The sequence below is a fragment of the Canis lupus genome, chromosome 17, assembly GCF_011100685.1.
Source record: "Canis lupus familiaris isolate Mischka breed German Shepherd chromosome 17, alternate assembly UU_Cfam_GSD_1.0, whole genome shotgun sequence".
Classification (NCBI taxonomy): Eukaryota; Metazoa; Chordata; class Mammalia; order Carnivora; family Canidae; genus Canis; species Canis lupus.
The window spans coordinates 57,916,753-57,932,105 of record NC_049238.1 but is presented as its reverse complement, the minus strand read 5'-3'; the positions used below and the strand labels follow the sequence as shown (position 1 = coordinate 57,932,105).

At 46.0% G+C, this 15,353-nt stretch overlaps 1 protein-coding gene across 18 annotated transcripts in view; it reads right to left on the bottom strand.

Annotated features, from left to right (window-relative positions):
- Window positions 1-15,353, bottom strand: part of PDE4DIPP2 (phosphodiesterase 4D interacting protein) — a 224,251-nt gene that overhangs the window by 14,902 nt on the left and 193,996 nt on the right. For 15 of the 18 annotated variants that reach the window (XR_005372682.1, XM_038561938.1, XM_038561936.1 and 12 more), the window contains 10 exons: window positions 14,137-14,372; window positions 13,032-13,083; window positions 11,717-11,940; window positions 10,915-11,067; window positions 8,759-8,944; window positions 5,260-5,511; window positions 3,987-4,118; window positions 3,181-3,300; window positions 1,602-1,791; window positions 623-747 (listed from right to left, as the gene is read on the bottom strand). Coding sequence is in view for 17 of the 18 variants with exons in the window: in XM_038561938.1 (XP_038417866.1) it covers window positions 623-747; window positions 1,602-1,791; window positions 3,181-3,300; window positions 3,987-4,118; window positions 5,260-5,511; window positions 8,759-8,944; window positions 10,915-11,067; window positions 11,717-11,940; window positions 13,032-13,083; window positions 14,137-14,372 (1,670 nt within the window). In the remaining variant the exon portion in view is untranslated. The remainder of the gene's footprint in view (window positions 1-622; window positions 748-1,601; window positions 1,792-3,180; window positions 3,301-3,986; window positions 4,119-5,259; window positions 5,512-8,758; window positions 8,945-10,914; window positions 11,068-11,716; window positions 11,941-13,031; window positions 13,084-14,136; window positions 14,373-15,353) is intronic. The other 3 variants (XM_038561943.1, XM_038561953.1, XM_038561954.1) reach the window with 1 other exon arrangement.

Sequence of the window (15,353 nt, the reverse complement as noted above, 5' to 3'; positions counted from 1 at the left end):
ATTAACTTGATGTTTAGAATACCTTCCCCCATTTGAAGAACAATGGGGAAAAAGAAGGTGATTCTCAAATGTTAGATCAGTATTTTAGCATGTGGCAAAAGTCCTCAATAAAACAGTTTAAAATTTAAATCCAGGCTTGAAATTTAGATTCTATTAGAAGTATTTCTGTAAATATTGTTTTGGATCCTTTCATTTTCTCCGTGGGGAATGGGTCAGGGTGGGAGCAGGTTGCCTGTTATCCTGGTTGCATGGATGGTCAATATGTATTACTCACAATATTAAAGACTTTCTCACATGATGGTGTCATCAGGACAGTTTTTTTAATTAAAAAAAATCACTGTATAATCTGGGCTTTGATCATTTCTCTGGCCATCTAGGTAGATAGAGTTGGACTCTTCTGGCCTACTTATAAAGATTTCTCAGTTGGACCTTGCTCATGTCAGCAACCTCTGGGCTTTGGGCATAAGAGACTCCTTCTCTTCTTATTGGGAAGCCCAGACCTGGCTGGGATTTTCTAGGCAGTACTCTGTAGCTTTCCAGAGCTCTACAACTCCCAGGGTAAGGACCTCATGGGGATCCCAAGCAAGGGGCAGTGAGCTCACAGGGCAGGGGAAACACTTACCTTTCAGACCCTTCTTGGAACTGCCATAAAGCGCCTCATAGATCTGTAGCTCTGACTGGAGGGACTGGAAGAGCTGCTGTTTCTCTTCACACTGTTGCTGCAGTAGGGCCAGCTTACGCTGCAGCCTGCAGGGAAGAGGCAAGGGCCTGCTGAACTGCCAGGGCCGCTGGCCACTCCAAGGGCAACCAGCCATCCAGCCAGCCTCTGCACCACAGTGTTTTTGCCCTAGACATCAGCCCCGGGGTCATGAAGACCATTACTTTTATTTTACAGATGTGGAAGCAGAGGCTCTGAGAGGTTGCAGTAACTTTGCTTAAAGTCATGCCATTAGCTACATTCACTGGGAGCAGACACACAAGCTCCATATTCTTGCTGTGCCTGTGGTGCTCTTCTCACCGTGACAGGAAGTCACAGGGTTTATGCCCAGGATGCGTATGACGGCTAGTGTGGATGCTTCCTACATTATGCTAAGACTAATATCCTTAAACCAACTGGAAGGATGAGTACATTTTTTCTCTAGAATTGATATGCTGAAAATTTTTTTTAAAGATTTATTTATTTATTTGAGAGAGTGAGAGCATGAAGTGCTGCAAGCAGTAGGAGGGGCAGAGGAGGAGGGAAAGGAAGAGGGAATTCCAAGCAAACTCTGAGCTGAGCACTGAGCCCAACACAGGGCTCATTCTCAGGACTCCGAGATCATGACCGGAGCCAAAATCGAGAGCCAGGTGCTTAATCGACCGAGCCACCCAGGTGCCCGGGATATGCTGAAACCTTCTAAAATAGGGTCTTACTCTCCCAACTTTGGAGTGAAAAAGGCATCCCCAGAGAAGTCCTTCTCTCTCCTCAAAGTCATCCATAATTCAGGAATAGCAGGTGGGAAACTGAGGGTCCTGAAAGGTACCAATACCAGTCTTGCCATTCTCCGCTCTTCTAAATCTGAAAACAGGGCTACCTTCCTTCTCGCTGGGCTCCATCTTACCTAGAGTCTTTCTCCTGGAGGGACAGGCGCTCCTCCTGGAAGTGCAAGATCTCCTGCTGCTTCTCCTTCAAGTCTTCCAAAAGCTGCTGCCGTTCCTCCTTTTGGTGCTCTAGCTCCATTTCCAGCTCTTGAAGGCGGGATTGAGAGGACAGTAGAGCCTCCCTCAGGCATTCTGTCTCCTGGGAGCGCTCTGGTGAGCAGAACAAAGGTGTATTTACAGTGTGGGGCCAGAGGTGATCAGGACTAGCCCAAGCTCCTCCATCCTGACACAGGCAACAGGGAAACCAGCGCTTGCCGCAGCTGCTGCGGGAGGCAGAAGGCATCAGCTGACTACATCCACACACCTGGGGGAAGGTGCAGCCTCATCTTTGCACTGCCTCTGATCCTCTGATTTAATAAGGTCTACCCTGCTTTGAGAGAAAACACTCTGGTTTCTAACCCTCGCTATTTTCTAAGCTCATGCACCCTCTGTGATATAACCTGTTCTTGAATTTTGCCAAAGATCAACATCAAGATGTCTCATCTACGGGTTTTTAGAATATTTTACATTTGTCAATTTGACAACAGGGAAGTCTGTTCTTTTCTGGCCCTGTGGCATCTAAATGATCTTCATGGTTTCTCAGAGACATTGACAGGGACTCTGAGAATCAAACTGCAGGTGCTGTCAGTCCTGGGGGGGTAGGGGCAGGGGGAGTCCCGGGACCTGGCGGACTATGCTTGTTTACATCTGGGTATTTTCTCCCCAGTGAGGTCTGTGCTAGCCTGTCCTGGCATGCAATGGTGGTTTCACAGCTGTGCCTTCTCTCTTATCTTTGAAGTCATGTTACTTCCCCATCAGTGACTTTTCCCCTCACACCTTCCTGCTCTGAAGAGGCAAATTTCAAAATAGACACTTGATGTCTCTTCCCATTCCACAAGCATTCTTTCATTCTGAGCTTAATGCTTTAGGAAACTATTAGTCTTTCATGGCTTTTTAATAAACATTTGAAGATAAATATAATTTGTTGTTGAGAATATATTGATTTGACCAAGTCAATTGACACTAAGCTCAGCTACCCCACAGGTCACAGAGAAATGATGTCCTCTCCCCTTTGGATTCCCATCGGAGAGTGTTGGGAAAGTTCTGGAGGACATTCTGCTGACACCTCCAAATTCAGAGTCCTGAGAGTTCTGAGCAGAGAGGAGCCTGGAAGGAGCATGTGAGAAGAGGTAGTGAGGAGACAGGGATGAAAGATCAGTGCCGGGAGAGACACTGGAAGCTGTAGTAAATTCTGGACAGGTAGAGCAGACACTTAACCAGTATCCAGTTTCATAACTAATGACTGAATATCTGAATATCTAGGGTTGCATGAAGGTGGTGGATTTCCTAGAGCTATTTGTTCCTGGAGCCTCAGAATGTGAGGGCCCTAACCTCTCAGAGAGAAGTCCCTTCTAGACTGAGAATAGCCCGGAGATTTTGGGTTAGCAGATTAGGTGTTGATTCCATCATCCTCTTGGGGCTTCTCCAAGTGGTGACTGGTATGATCAGGAGGACGGGGAACAGGAATGAGCACAGTTTCTTCTGGCTTTTACCACCCACCTCTAGAAACATGACTCAGCTGAGCCTGAAGGCTCCGGTTTTCTTCCTTAAGGACTCTGTTCTCATTGTAGAGCTGAGGTGTGGGTTCCAGGCCAGGACTGTAGAAATTAGAGGTGGATCCTGTCCCAGAAAGTACAAACAGACAAGTTACACATTTGGGTAACAGATGCTTTCAGAAGTTACCCATCTTGTACCTCCAGAAATACTATTTCAACCTAGCAGAAATGCTTGGGTACTTGAGGCCTGGACCCAAACCCCAGTGGGCTGAATGACTGGTTTCTGTGTGCCTCCTCCAGTGGGTTCTGTGCGGGCACTACAACATGCCCTAGCTGCACCTGGGGCTCCTGCCCCGCAATAGTTGCTGCTCTGCTGTGGGCCGGACCAGGTTGTATAGAAGGAATGACCTCCAAGTGACAGCAGCTTGAGAAGAGACTGTGAGGAGAAAGGCCACCTCAGTAAGTGGCTGGGGGAGGACCCTGGCTGGCCTGGCTCTACCATTTGCCAATCCCATGACAAGGCACAGAGAGGTCAGCAGGCAGTTGCATGAGCAGATTAAGGACGGGATGAGAAGTCAGACACTCTGTGGACATACCTTGTTAGTTCTGCCATGAGGAAAGTTCCCTCTTAGCTCCAGTCTATCTACAAAGCGAGGATAAGAATATCTGCCCCACCTGACTTGCTGGACAGTTTGGAAGGAGCAAGTAGAGTAAAGCCTAACATGACGCTTTGAAAAGCGTGAAGCTCAGCCCTCCCTTCAGAAGTCCCCCAATCATGCCCAGACATGGGTGGTTCTGGGCCTCTCCTACCATTGCCACGTGCTGTGCAGCTGAGCCGGTGTTCCAGCTGTTCCCGCAGGCGGTCATTGATGCAGATGGACTCCTCTAGGCGCTGGCGCAGGTTCCGGATTTCACCAAGATGTTCTTCTAGCAGGTCAGCCCCTGCAGCCATCCCACCAGGAGAGGAAAGAGGTGGGAGATGGAGAATCCTGGTCACTGGCGGGGCCTGGCCAGTGGCCCCTCAGCAGGATTCCTAAGCATTTCTGCATCTTTCCACCAACCGCCTTTTCTCACATGGGCACTCAGGAACTCAGTGACTTTGCTTAAAGAGTAAACTGGTTTTCTAACCCAGGACAGCCTGGCACTAAGCATGCCTCCCACAGGGCTTCTCCTACACACAGAAAATCTGAGGGAGTTTTAAAGATTTGTTTATTTTTTAATTTGAGAGAGCGAGCGAGCATGAGCAGTGGAGGAAAGGCAGAGGGAGAAGTAGACTCCCTGCTGAGCAGGGAGCCCAATGTGGGGCTTAATCTCCGGATTCCTGAGATCATGACCTGAGCCAAAGGCAGACACTTCATCCACTGAGACAGCTGGGTGCCCCAAAGCATGAGGGAGTTTTAAGTGTAAGTGTAGAGTGACCAGTATAAGTGGGGAATATAAGGAAGTTCCATGTGGTTTAGAAAAATAACTGAAGTATCTGAAAAGGTGTGGTGACCTCCTGAGTATGACTTTCTCACCTGAGTGCAGTGGGGAAGACCTCACTCTATCCTGATACCATTCCTCTCACTGATACTTGACTGAACACTTTTTTTTAAAGATATTTTTTATTTATTCATTCATGAGAGACAGAGAGAGAGACATAGGCAGAGGGAGAAGCAGGCTCCCTGCATTGAGGACCCAGGACCACCACCTGAGCCAAAGGCAGACACTCCACCACTGAGACAACCAGGTGCCTCTGAGCACTTCTTAACAAGGCATTAAGCCCTTCCTCCAGCCTTAGAGAGAAGGCGTAAGGTAAACAGACATGTATATAAACTTCTTCTGTGTAGTGAATGACATGAATGTGAGAGCACAAGGTACGTCCCTGACTTTTCCAGGCCTCTAAATAGTACTGACACCCTGGGCAGGGAGGCTGCAGGGAGGCATATAGAAAGATCCAGCACTGATCAGGCCCTTTCATTTTACCCCTACTTGGTGAGTCAGGGACTAGAGAAATGAAAAATGCCCCTGCCCATGTAGCAGAGGGGTAGACTTTAAGTGAGATTTCATCTCACAGGCCGACCCTCTCAGCTTCATGTTTTACCTGTGGGTTTGGAGTTAAGCTGACACACAGAGGATCCTGAGGATAAGTCGCCTGATACACTCCCCTTCTGAGGCCTCATCACATCCCACTGGCTGCCGCTACCCAGGTAGCCAGGCTCCAGGATTCTGCCCAATTCTGTGCTGCCAGTTGGAGGAGAGTGGGGCTGGGCAGGGTTGAGATATTGGGAAGAGTTGGCTTCTAAATGGTTGCTTGGCAATGCAGCTGGGGAAGCAGGATGGACGGTGCTGACACCTGGGCAGAAAGAAATGTGAGTGAGGAAGAGAATATTGGAAGGGAAGGACCAGCAAGGAAGTGTGGGATTGTTGAGAATGGACAGCAATGAGGACACGTGCAATGGCGGAGATCCCAGTCCATTCCAGAATACCAGTTAGATGAAGAGCATAACCTAGAGGCCATAACTTTCACCCTATGTATTTTCTTGCATGAGACATCAAGAGGTAGAGGATGGATAAAGTATCTGAAAGTCACCAGTGTACACAAAGGAAAAGTCCAGTAGCTCCGTTCCTGGCTTCTATTATAATTCCTCATGATAGAGTCCAGGAAAGTTTCAGAAGGAAAACTCATTCCCAAAGTCAGGGGATACAGCACATTCCTATTCACAGATGTGCTTAATGCTAGCATCCATGGAGGGATGTAGGACCTTTCATTTAACATAGGCTGATGCTTCCGTAGATCTTAGGAAATCATGGGCCTTCATCTGAGCCAAATCATCTTTGCTTCTATGTAAAAAGAAGTCCAGCCTGCAGAAGAGACAGGTGGACAGGGCTTAGTTTAGGATATTCATATTCAGAAGATGCTTTCTTTCAGGGGTTATCAGTATGGGCAGCAGAGTAAACAGGTAGCTCAACCTAAGCAAAGAGGAAGAGGTCATCATCCCCGCCAACCAAGCCAAACTCCTCTGAAGGGATAATGCAACTGGCACTTGTCAATTTTTATCTCCATTTATAACTGGTTCTCAAATTTGGCTGCATATTAGAGTCACCTTGGAAAATGTAAACAAATAAATACTGATGCCTGGACCTCCCAGAGATTTTGCCTTAACTGGTGTGAGGGTACAACTTGGGTACTGGATGTTTTAAAATCATCCCAGGTGATTTTAATAGACAGCAAAGTTTGAGAAGTACTGCCAGGGGTCTCTCCTTCCCCAATTTGGAAAATACTAGGTGTTTATTAGCATCCCTGGGAATTAAAAAGGGGGATGAAAAATGTTAACATCTAATTTTTTTTTTTTTTAAGTAGGCTCTACGCCCAATGCAGGGCTTTAACTAACAACCCTAAAATAAAGACCTGAGCTGAGATCAAGGATAAAATGCTTAACTGACTGAGCCACCCAGGTGCCCTTCAGCATCTAAATTTAGGATTCAGTAAAGATACGACGATTTCCTACCTCTTTCACACTCCCTTCCACCCTAGCTCAACATAAGGCAAAGGGGGGAAAATCAGGGATTGTCAACAGCTTACTTTTTAACCAAGGTCTTAGAAAGTTCCAAGTCTATCAGTAACAGTGATCAGTATTTTCATGTTCCAGTTTGCCCTGGCCACACAATACAGAGCACATGCCCTAAACCATGCAAAGACACCAGACAAACTCTAGCACAAGGAGATTTCTGCCCCAAGGTGACCTGAGAAACCGCCATGCACCACTTTCCATGTGGAAGCCTGTTCAAAGAAAACAAGGAACACTGGTAGTCCCTCAGAGAGGGCTTTGCTTCAGAATGGACAAGACAGGGCTATAATCTTGCTCACCAAAGCTGGGACCATCCAAACTCTGTTCAATGGCTTAGATTAGACAGGACTTTAACAAATATCCACAGACCATTTTGCACAAATGTTAGCTTCTATCTTTCCTTTTGGACAAACTGACAGATATGGAAAGGTAAAGGAAAAGAAAAATAAGCTAGAGGACACTCTTGCCATTTTGATACAGGAGAAATTTGTTATCCATCAGTTGATTCCAGAACCACTAAAGGAACAAGTTTTAGGTCATAGACATCAAAATCTTCTACTGATCTCTAAAGAGAAAGAGAGAAGATTGTTCAAAGGGGCTTCTAGAATTTGTTGAGCTTAGCTCAGCCATATGCTCTGAGCAGGATGGTAACAAAACCATCCTAGACAGAAAAGGTAAAATGGAAAACAGGAAACTGGAAGCAGAAGACCTGATTCAAGCCCATCTCTCCCACTTACTAGTAACCTTAAACAAGTAGCTCTACTTTCCCAAGCCTTAGTTCCCTGCTCTGGCTCCACCTATCACTCAAGTGGTGTGAGGCTCAGGTAAGACCAGGTTCCTGTTGCTGGGTAAGCCTAGATTGCCTCATCTGTGTAAAGCTGTGATAAGCAGGAGGCAGTCTTTTATTTTATTTTATTTTATTTTATTTATTTTTGTTTTTAGGAGGCAGTCTTTAAGACTTCACTGCCTGCAAAAAGGAAGATGTAAAACTCTTCTAAAAATGGTCTTATTTAATTGGTTTTGGGAATCAAACTGGAACAGAGTAGGCTAGACAGCGTATTCATTTTTCAGAGATGACAAAACAAATAAACTGGGGTAAATGACAACTGGGGCTTCAGGTATATAAATTCTTGGCTGTGGTTCTAGGTCATTGGACACTGTGCATGGTGACCCTTAGCATCAATCTCTGGATCATGTGACTCTTTTTTAAAGTCACAGAATGTGATTTTAAGGTAACATCAAACTTATTTCTAGATTTTTAAAAGCACTATTAGGAGTAAATTCTTCACGTGACGGTTTTTCTTATTTTTTTTTAAGCTATAGTTGATCACCCACAAAATTTTTATGATGAGGCATCCAGCCCATACATATATCAAAGCCTTTCCAAAAAGATGACTGCACATAGTCTATAACTGATAAGCTCAATTATCTCTGGGAGTCAGAGGGCAGAATTTACAGTCAGATATCACAGCCTGTGCTTCTGGTTCTAGCCACCCAGATGTCACCTGTCCAGGGGTAGAAATGAACCTTGTACAACAGCAAGAGGGGCTTTGCCACTTCTTCTGAATCCCTCACTACTACCCTTTTTGCCCTCAACCTAATGATGTCAGGATCTGAACTTGATTAAAAAGCATTTTTCATAGCAGGAGAATATAATAGGCATGGAAAGGATTCCCCTGAAAGTGGCCATCTTTGCCTCTCAGGCAAGGTACAAAAGCTTTTTCCGTGCCCTGCCAATAAACATGTCACCAAGGTGTCAGGGCTTCACTATACTTGGTGGTACCCCACACTGTCAGCAGTGGGAGAGGACCAGGTCTAGGGCCTGATGAATTGATGTGACACACACATCAGAAAGATAACAGTAAATATATTTCCAAAAAAAAGCAAGCAGAGCCATCTGTCAATCATCCACTAGTATTGTGTACACCCTATGTTGTTTTTAAAAACTCTGCCATCAAGCCAAAGCCATGCAGAGCCACACAGGGTAGGGCTGCCATGCCCAAGCACACAAACACAGCAGGAAGTGCTCACTTTCTCCCAATTGTTTCTGCAGCATCTGCAGCTCCTGCTGAGCCTCTGCCAAGGAGACCATAGGTGTCTCACAGCAGCCAAGGAGGGGAGGGCCAGTGGAGCTGAAAGGCAGGAAGCTGGGTGGAGCTGAGGGCAGTGGTGCCTGGGGAAGGCTAACCAGTGTGGATATGGAGGGAAAATGAAGGCCTAGAAACACAAAGTTGGGAAGAAAGGAGACATGTCATTAGAAAGGAAGTGGGAGAAAGGAACGGGGAAAAGATGGAGAAGATGAAATTATTTCTTGTCCAGATGCCTCCTTTGGTGGTGGCTATCATTCAGCATGGTGCTGGCTGACATGGCAAAGGACAAGCATTGCTACCCAAGAGGCTGGCTTAGCTGGCCTCTCTGCCTTCTCCCTTGCCAGGGATATCTGGCATACATATTCTAGGCTCATCTTGGAAACAATTGGTTATAGAAGGCAAAGTTGCATAACTGTCACCTGGGCAGCTATGAGATCTCATCCCAGCCATCCCAGGAACAGATTGGTCAGGATGGTTATGCCTCAGTGCTCTCAAACATCCCTGGGTGTGTATCAGTCCTTGCCCCTGTGACAGGACTCCCTGTACCTAGAACTCCTCTGAGAGCATGAGGGCTCACCCTGAGGAAGGCAGGAGCAGGCCAGGACTGTGGGAAAATGTACATTCCTCATGCATGTAATTCAAGTCTCATGGAAACAAACCTCAGAATCTCAAATCAGTGTATTCATTCACCAAATGAAAAATAAAGGTCTTGGTGAAATGACTCAAACACAATAGCTTGCATGCCTGTCTGGATGTTCAAATCACTTAGGAAAAATTCTTAATATGTGCAGATTCTTCAGGCCATGATCTATGTAATCATAAACTTTGGGAGGAGGGCTTGGAAATGTGCATTTTAAAAAATCTTCACAGATGACCATGATGTAGCCCATCTAAAGACAGGTCTTTAGGGACCCTGGGATGTTCTGATGTTTGAATCTGTCTCCTTTTTCCTAAAAACAGTTTTGTAGCAGGTAGCCCATGGAGGGAGCCGAAACCAAGACTGACCTGTGGAGAATGCCTCCCGTGGAAGACAGTGCTTACATTTTAAATCACATCCCTTGCCCCAGGATGCTGACACACTATCAGAGTAGCACTGCAAAGACACCCACGTTGCCAAGACACAGGCCAGGCATCCCTGGGCATCCCCTGAAGGGAGGCATTCTGATTTTAAAACCCGCGGCCTTCTGCTCTGTTTGATCCCACAACATTTATACATATGTCTAAGTGCTAGGCATATAGCTTTTTCCCATGACTTCCCTGGGCCAGCTGCTGCCTACTCTAGCCCAGAAACTTTGAGCTCAGGCTCTGAAAGAGTCAGACACATCCCCTCTTTAAGATTTCAGTGACTTGTTCTCAGGAGAGCTGGGGGCAGCAGAAGGAAAGCACTGTGCTCTCTGGGGGCACCTTACCACACTGAAGGCAGACAGCCGATTGTGGCAGGAGGTAGGAGGTGAGGACAAGGTTTGCCTTTTTCCTGCCATAATTGGTATGGGGCTGTGATTGAACCGCACACCCCCCAGCAACTAGGCTGGGGCAGATAAATAAAAACTACCCCAACTGGTTCCAGGATACTCACTACATACATATCGAGGGCTGCCAACCTGTTGGTAAATCCATGAATGATCATATAATAGGAACAGGATCTTTTCTGAGGTCACTGAAACATCCTGAGCTGCTACAGAGGCTTACAGTACAGATAAAATGGGTAATGCTTACAGGTGAGCAGCAGTGGCTTTTGTTGTGTTGTTCTTTGGCTACTGTAATCCTAGGAGAAATATTTTGCCTCTTTGCTCCCCAGGGTAAAATGAGAGAAAAGAAATGAAAATATTTTCTTTAAAATGATTCTCCAATTACTGGTCAAAATTATTATGCAGATCAAAGTCTATTATAGATTTCTGATTTTCCTAAAATATTTAAAACAAAGAAAACTCAGACACAGTTGGTGAACTATGATGATCTCTTGATTTCATCTAGGATTTAATGCATATAATTTATTGCACTCTCTCCTGACAGTGGAGACATTCATCCCTGAAGAAAAGTCAAACGGGCTGCTGAGGGAGAAGAGAAAAACCTCCCGCCATGTCAGCTGTCGCATACCTGGATGGGCCTGGCTGGCCTCTTGGGGGGGGTTCTGGGGAGCTGGCAAGCTGATGGGGTTGCTGCTGGGTTCGGCCTTAACCCCCCGAGGTACACTGGTTGCTGATGGTTTAGAAGACAGTACAGCAGAATGACTCAAATGATGGATGGAATCTACAAAACCCATGAATGAAAGAAAATGTTTGGTGGTTGACAAAGAACTAGAATCTGGCCTTATATTTAACCAGGGGTACCAAGGCAGAGTCTTGCTTTCTGGAAAAGCATCAAGCACAAGCACTGTGAACAGTGTTCATTTCCTTGCTTTCAGAAAGCTTCTTGAGTGGGGCAAGCCACCTTAGAGGTGATAGGCCCAGATCTGGAAACCATGAAAATGGTGCTTCTAAAAATACCAGGTGGGACAGACAGCATCTGTGACCCCTGACAGATAACTTGGGATACTGTTCAGGAAATGCAGCAAGCAAGATCATTGCAGGAGAGATAAGATGTCCCATTTTAAGAAGGAAGTCAGTCAGGTAGTCTGTGGTCATGAGGCAGTGGGGAAGAAAAGTTGGCCAGGATCTTCTCACTCTTCTCACTGTGGTTCACCTTGGGTCTACCAGCGTGCACATCCATTGGAGACCCAGTGACACCCTGCAGAGTCAGCAGCAGAGCAAAGATCCTGAACCACAGGGGCTTGTGCTTGGTGCTTGGTCCCAGAGCCATGTTCAGCCTGATACACACCAAGATGGATCTATAAGGCCTGGTTATGGAAGTTTCCCCTCAGCCTAGAGAAAAGTGGTACCACTCAGAAAGTGGAGGCTACCTGAGTGACCAGGTGGAGCCTTCTTCTCTTCATAATGTGTGTACTCGCTGGCTACATCCATGTCAGAGCAGGCTTCCAGCTCATCAGACAGGAAGGACGAGCTGCTGGGAGAGCGGTGGGAGTCTGACAATGCATGGCTGCTGGAGGGTGTGAGAGACCGAGCATCTAGCTTGGCCTGCAGGACTTCAATCACTTTCTCCTTCTCCTGCAGCTCCCTGCTGAGCCTGGTGGGGTGAAGTGGGACAACAGGTGAAGCCAAGGTCACCAGGTCAACTAGTCCTGACTAAGGCACATGGGAAAAGCCACAGAAGTCAAGGAAACCATTCCTGCAAAGAACGATCAAAATAACCTATCACTGATTAGGGGCGGAGAGTAGGCGGGGTACAGAGGGAGGGGGAGCAGTAGCTAGTCAGTGCACTGGCCACATGATGTGCTGGGGACTGGCGGAGATTGGGCTAACTCTCTAAGACACTACTGTTCTAAGTGTGGCCCCAGCAGAGCTGGAGTCCGAGAATTCTTGGTTACCAGTCTCCAAGAAGATAAGTACAGTAATTGAAGGTAAGTGGTGAGAAACATATAGCAGTTTGAAATTATCATGGACAACCAAAAGCAGGGTGTGTGGAATCATCTGGTTGATTGTCTATGTCCGTGATGGATCAGAAATACTAACCAAAAAAACCCCACTTTATTCTTCACCACTGGAATTTTAAGAAGCACCGCATAGTCTAAAGCACACTTCTGAGACAAAGGGGCTTGAATTAGTGGCTACAGTGGATTTTGGCCCCATATTTTACTGCACATTATACAATTATACACAGTGACTCATTGAAAACTGGCTCCTGAGACACTGTAGCCTCCCAGGCATCTGCAAAACCCAGGCCTTTCCCCTTAGGAATTGTACTGTGGTTCTTTGATTCTTTATTCCCCCAAGGAAATTGGGCAGTTATTAAACTAGCAGCCAATTCAGCTTGGGGTAAGCTGACTTAGCAGCACAGCCTCAACTTTAAACACACAGGAGGAAAGCAGAGGATAACCTGAGGGTGCCTAGAAGCCCTGGAACCTGGTCAGTTTACTTTTGGATCAGACCGACTCTAGGTTACCAAGCCTGGAGAATAAATATGCAAATAGAAATCAAAAGAATTATAGCAAAAGAGAGTAAAGAATTAGGCTAAAAACAATAGTAAGGTGTTTCATGAATTCATTATAAGCAGCATTCTGCCCCCACCCCCCACCACCCCGATTTGTGAAGTTGTAGTCACCCTGGACCCCTTGAGTCTTGTTCCTGATTCCTTTACCAGACCCTATTTCAAATTACCTGAGGGCCAGTGGTTCAAGTCCAGCTTGATCTTTCTCACTTTTATGATCCTCTGTAAGCCAAATTCAGAAAGAAATGGTAAGAAATTAAACAGGTCCCACTTCCCACATTATAAATGCAGGAGCCTATGTGGGTACAGAACGGTGACTCCCTCTGTGTATGTCCAGGACATGTAGGAGAATTACTCTGGGAGGCTGCAGATTGTATCCTCAGAGGGGAGACCTGTAGGCTCTCCTGAGCTCACAAGGCACCTCTCCTGACCTGGTGATCAGCATCATGACATCCTCTACCCTAAACTGATGCAAAGAAGTTTATTTATTTATTTATTTATTTTTTTGATGCAAAGAAGTTTAAAAGGCACTTGCCCAGCCTCTCTCTGGAACATTCCAGCTTCTAGACCTGCCACAGACTGACTCTTAGATGTATGCTCTGTGTCGCATCACAGCATTCATGTAGAACCCACTCTTGCTCTGAGGAGATGACAAACAGCCCTGTCCCAACCTGTGCACCAGCATGTGGGATGGCTGGCCCCCAAGACCGATTGTGCTGTACTCCCCCTCAGGTACTCTCAAGAATTTTTTTCTAGGCAAAGAGCTCCATTAATAATAACCAATAATAGCCAATATTCCTAGTCCTTGCACCATGACATTCAGTGCCCAAACCATGGCCAAAGGGGAAGGTGCTTTATCCATATTGGAATTATATTCACGTATGACACCATGCAATAAACAAAGAAACAGATGCTGAAAGGCTAAGCCATTGCCCCAGGCAAGTTAATGGAAGCATCCAGGCCACCACCTGGGTCTTGCAATTCTGTCAGGCTCTTTTGCACTATGATGAGGTCCTCTAATCTCTTCTCACTTTCTCTCCCTTAGCACTGGATGGACACAGCCTACTTCCCTAAAGGTCACTTGCCACGAGTGCTCAGGTTTCTGCTGTCGCAATCATGACCTCTCCAACCCTGTGTCCTAGTCAGTCCTAATCCTGTAATGGTCCCAGGAAATGAAGTGGAAGCAGGACCTGGGTTAACCAGCTGTGGTGTAGGTGTGGTGGCTGCCTGGGCCTGAGGCTGTGGGAGTGTGCCAAAGCACTGTGGCCAACTTACTGGTGCTGAGTTTACTGGTGAGTCTCTCTGTCAGCTGGCTTCCCTGGGCAAGTTGCTCACGGAAGCTCTGGCCCAGGTAGTAGTCAATGTCATTGCTCCTAAGAAGGTCCTCAAAAGATTTTACTGTATCTTTTGCATGCTGGGTGAGAAGATAACAGATACCTCTCCCTTCTCGTATCTTCTGGCGTAGGTACGACAGCTCTCGGGCCTGATCCTGAATTAGGGAATCATATTTCCTAATATAGGAGACAAGAGGAAAAAGTAAGAATGAAAATGAGTGAACGTTAAATTATCGGCCTTTGGTAGAGATTTCTTTTCTTTTTTCTTTTTTTAAAGATTTTATTTATTCATGAGAGAGAGAGAGAGAGAGAGACAGACAGACAGAGGGGCAGAGACATAGGCAGAGGGAGAAGCAGGCTCCATGCAGGGAGCCTGATGTGGGACTCAATCCTGGGACCCTGGGATCAAACCCTGAGCTAAAGTCAGATGTTCAACCACTGAGCCACCCAGGCATCCCTGAGAGATTTCTGTGAGACCATCTCTTTTTTTTTTTTTAATTTTATTTATTTATTTATTTATGATAGTCACAGAGAGAGAGAGGCAGAGACTCAGGCAGAGGGAGAAGCAGGCTCCATGCACCGGGAGCCCGATGTGGGATTCGATCCCGGGTGTGAGACCATCTCTAAGGAGCTCCCCAGGCTATATTCTGGCACAGAAACCAAAGAAGGTATTTAAGAATAAATCTTGCTCTGACACATGACTACATCAATCTAGTGTGCCACTGTTCTTACACTGTTTTATATATGTTAGTCATATGTCCAGGTGAATCCTATCCTGTGGAGGTAAATATGGTGCCAAATTTTACATTCCTTGCAGAACTAGTAGAGAGTAGATTCACAGTTGATACTCAATAAACACTAAATGTATTTATTGAGTAGATACTCAATAATAAAAATAAATTTAGTGATTAGAATCACTTAATCCTGGGATGCCTGGCTCACTCAGTCAGAAGAGCACGCATCTCTTGATCTTGGGGTCATGACTTCAAGCCCCATGCTGGGTAGAGAGATTACTTAAAGTAAATAAATACATAAACTTGAAAGAAAAATCACTAAGCCTAGATAGGATCTTTCCTGCCTTCTATTTCAAAGACCATCTATATTAGGGCAGACTGTATTTTGCAAAGATGGCCATTACACAAGTTCCTATTCCACACA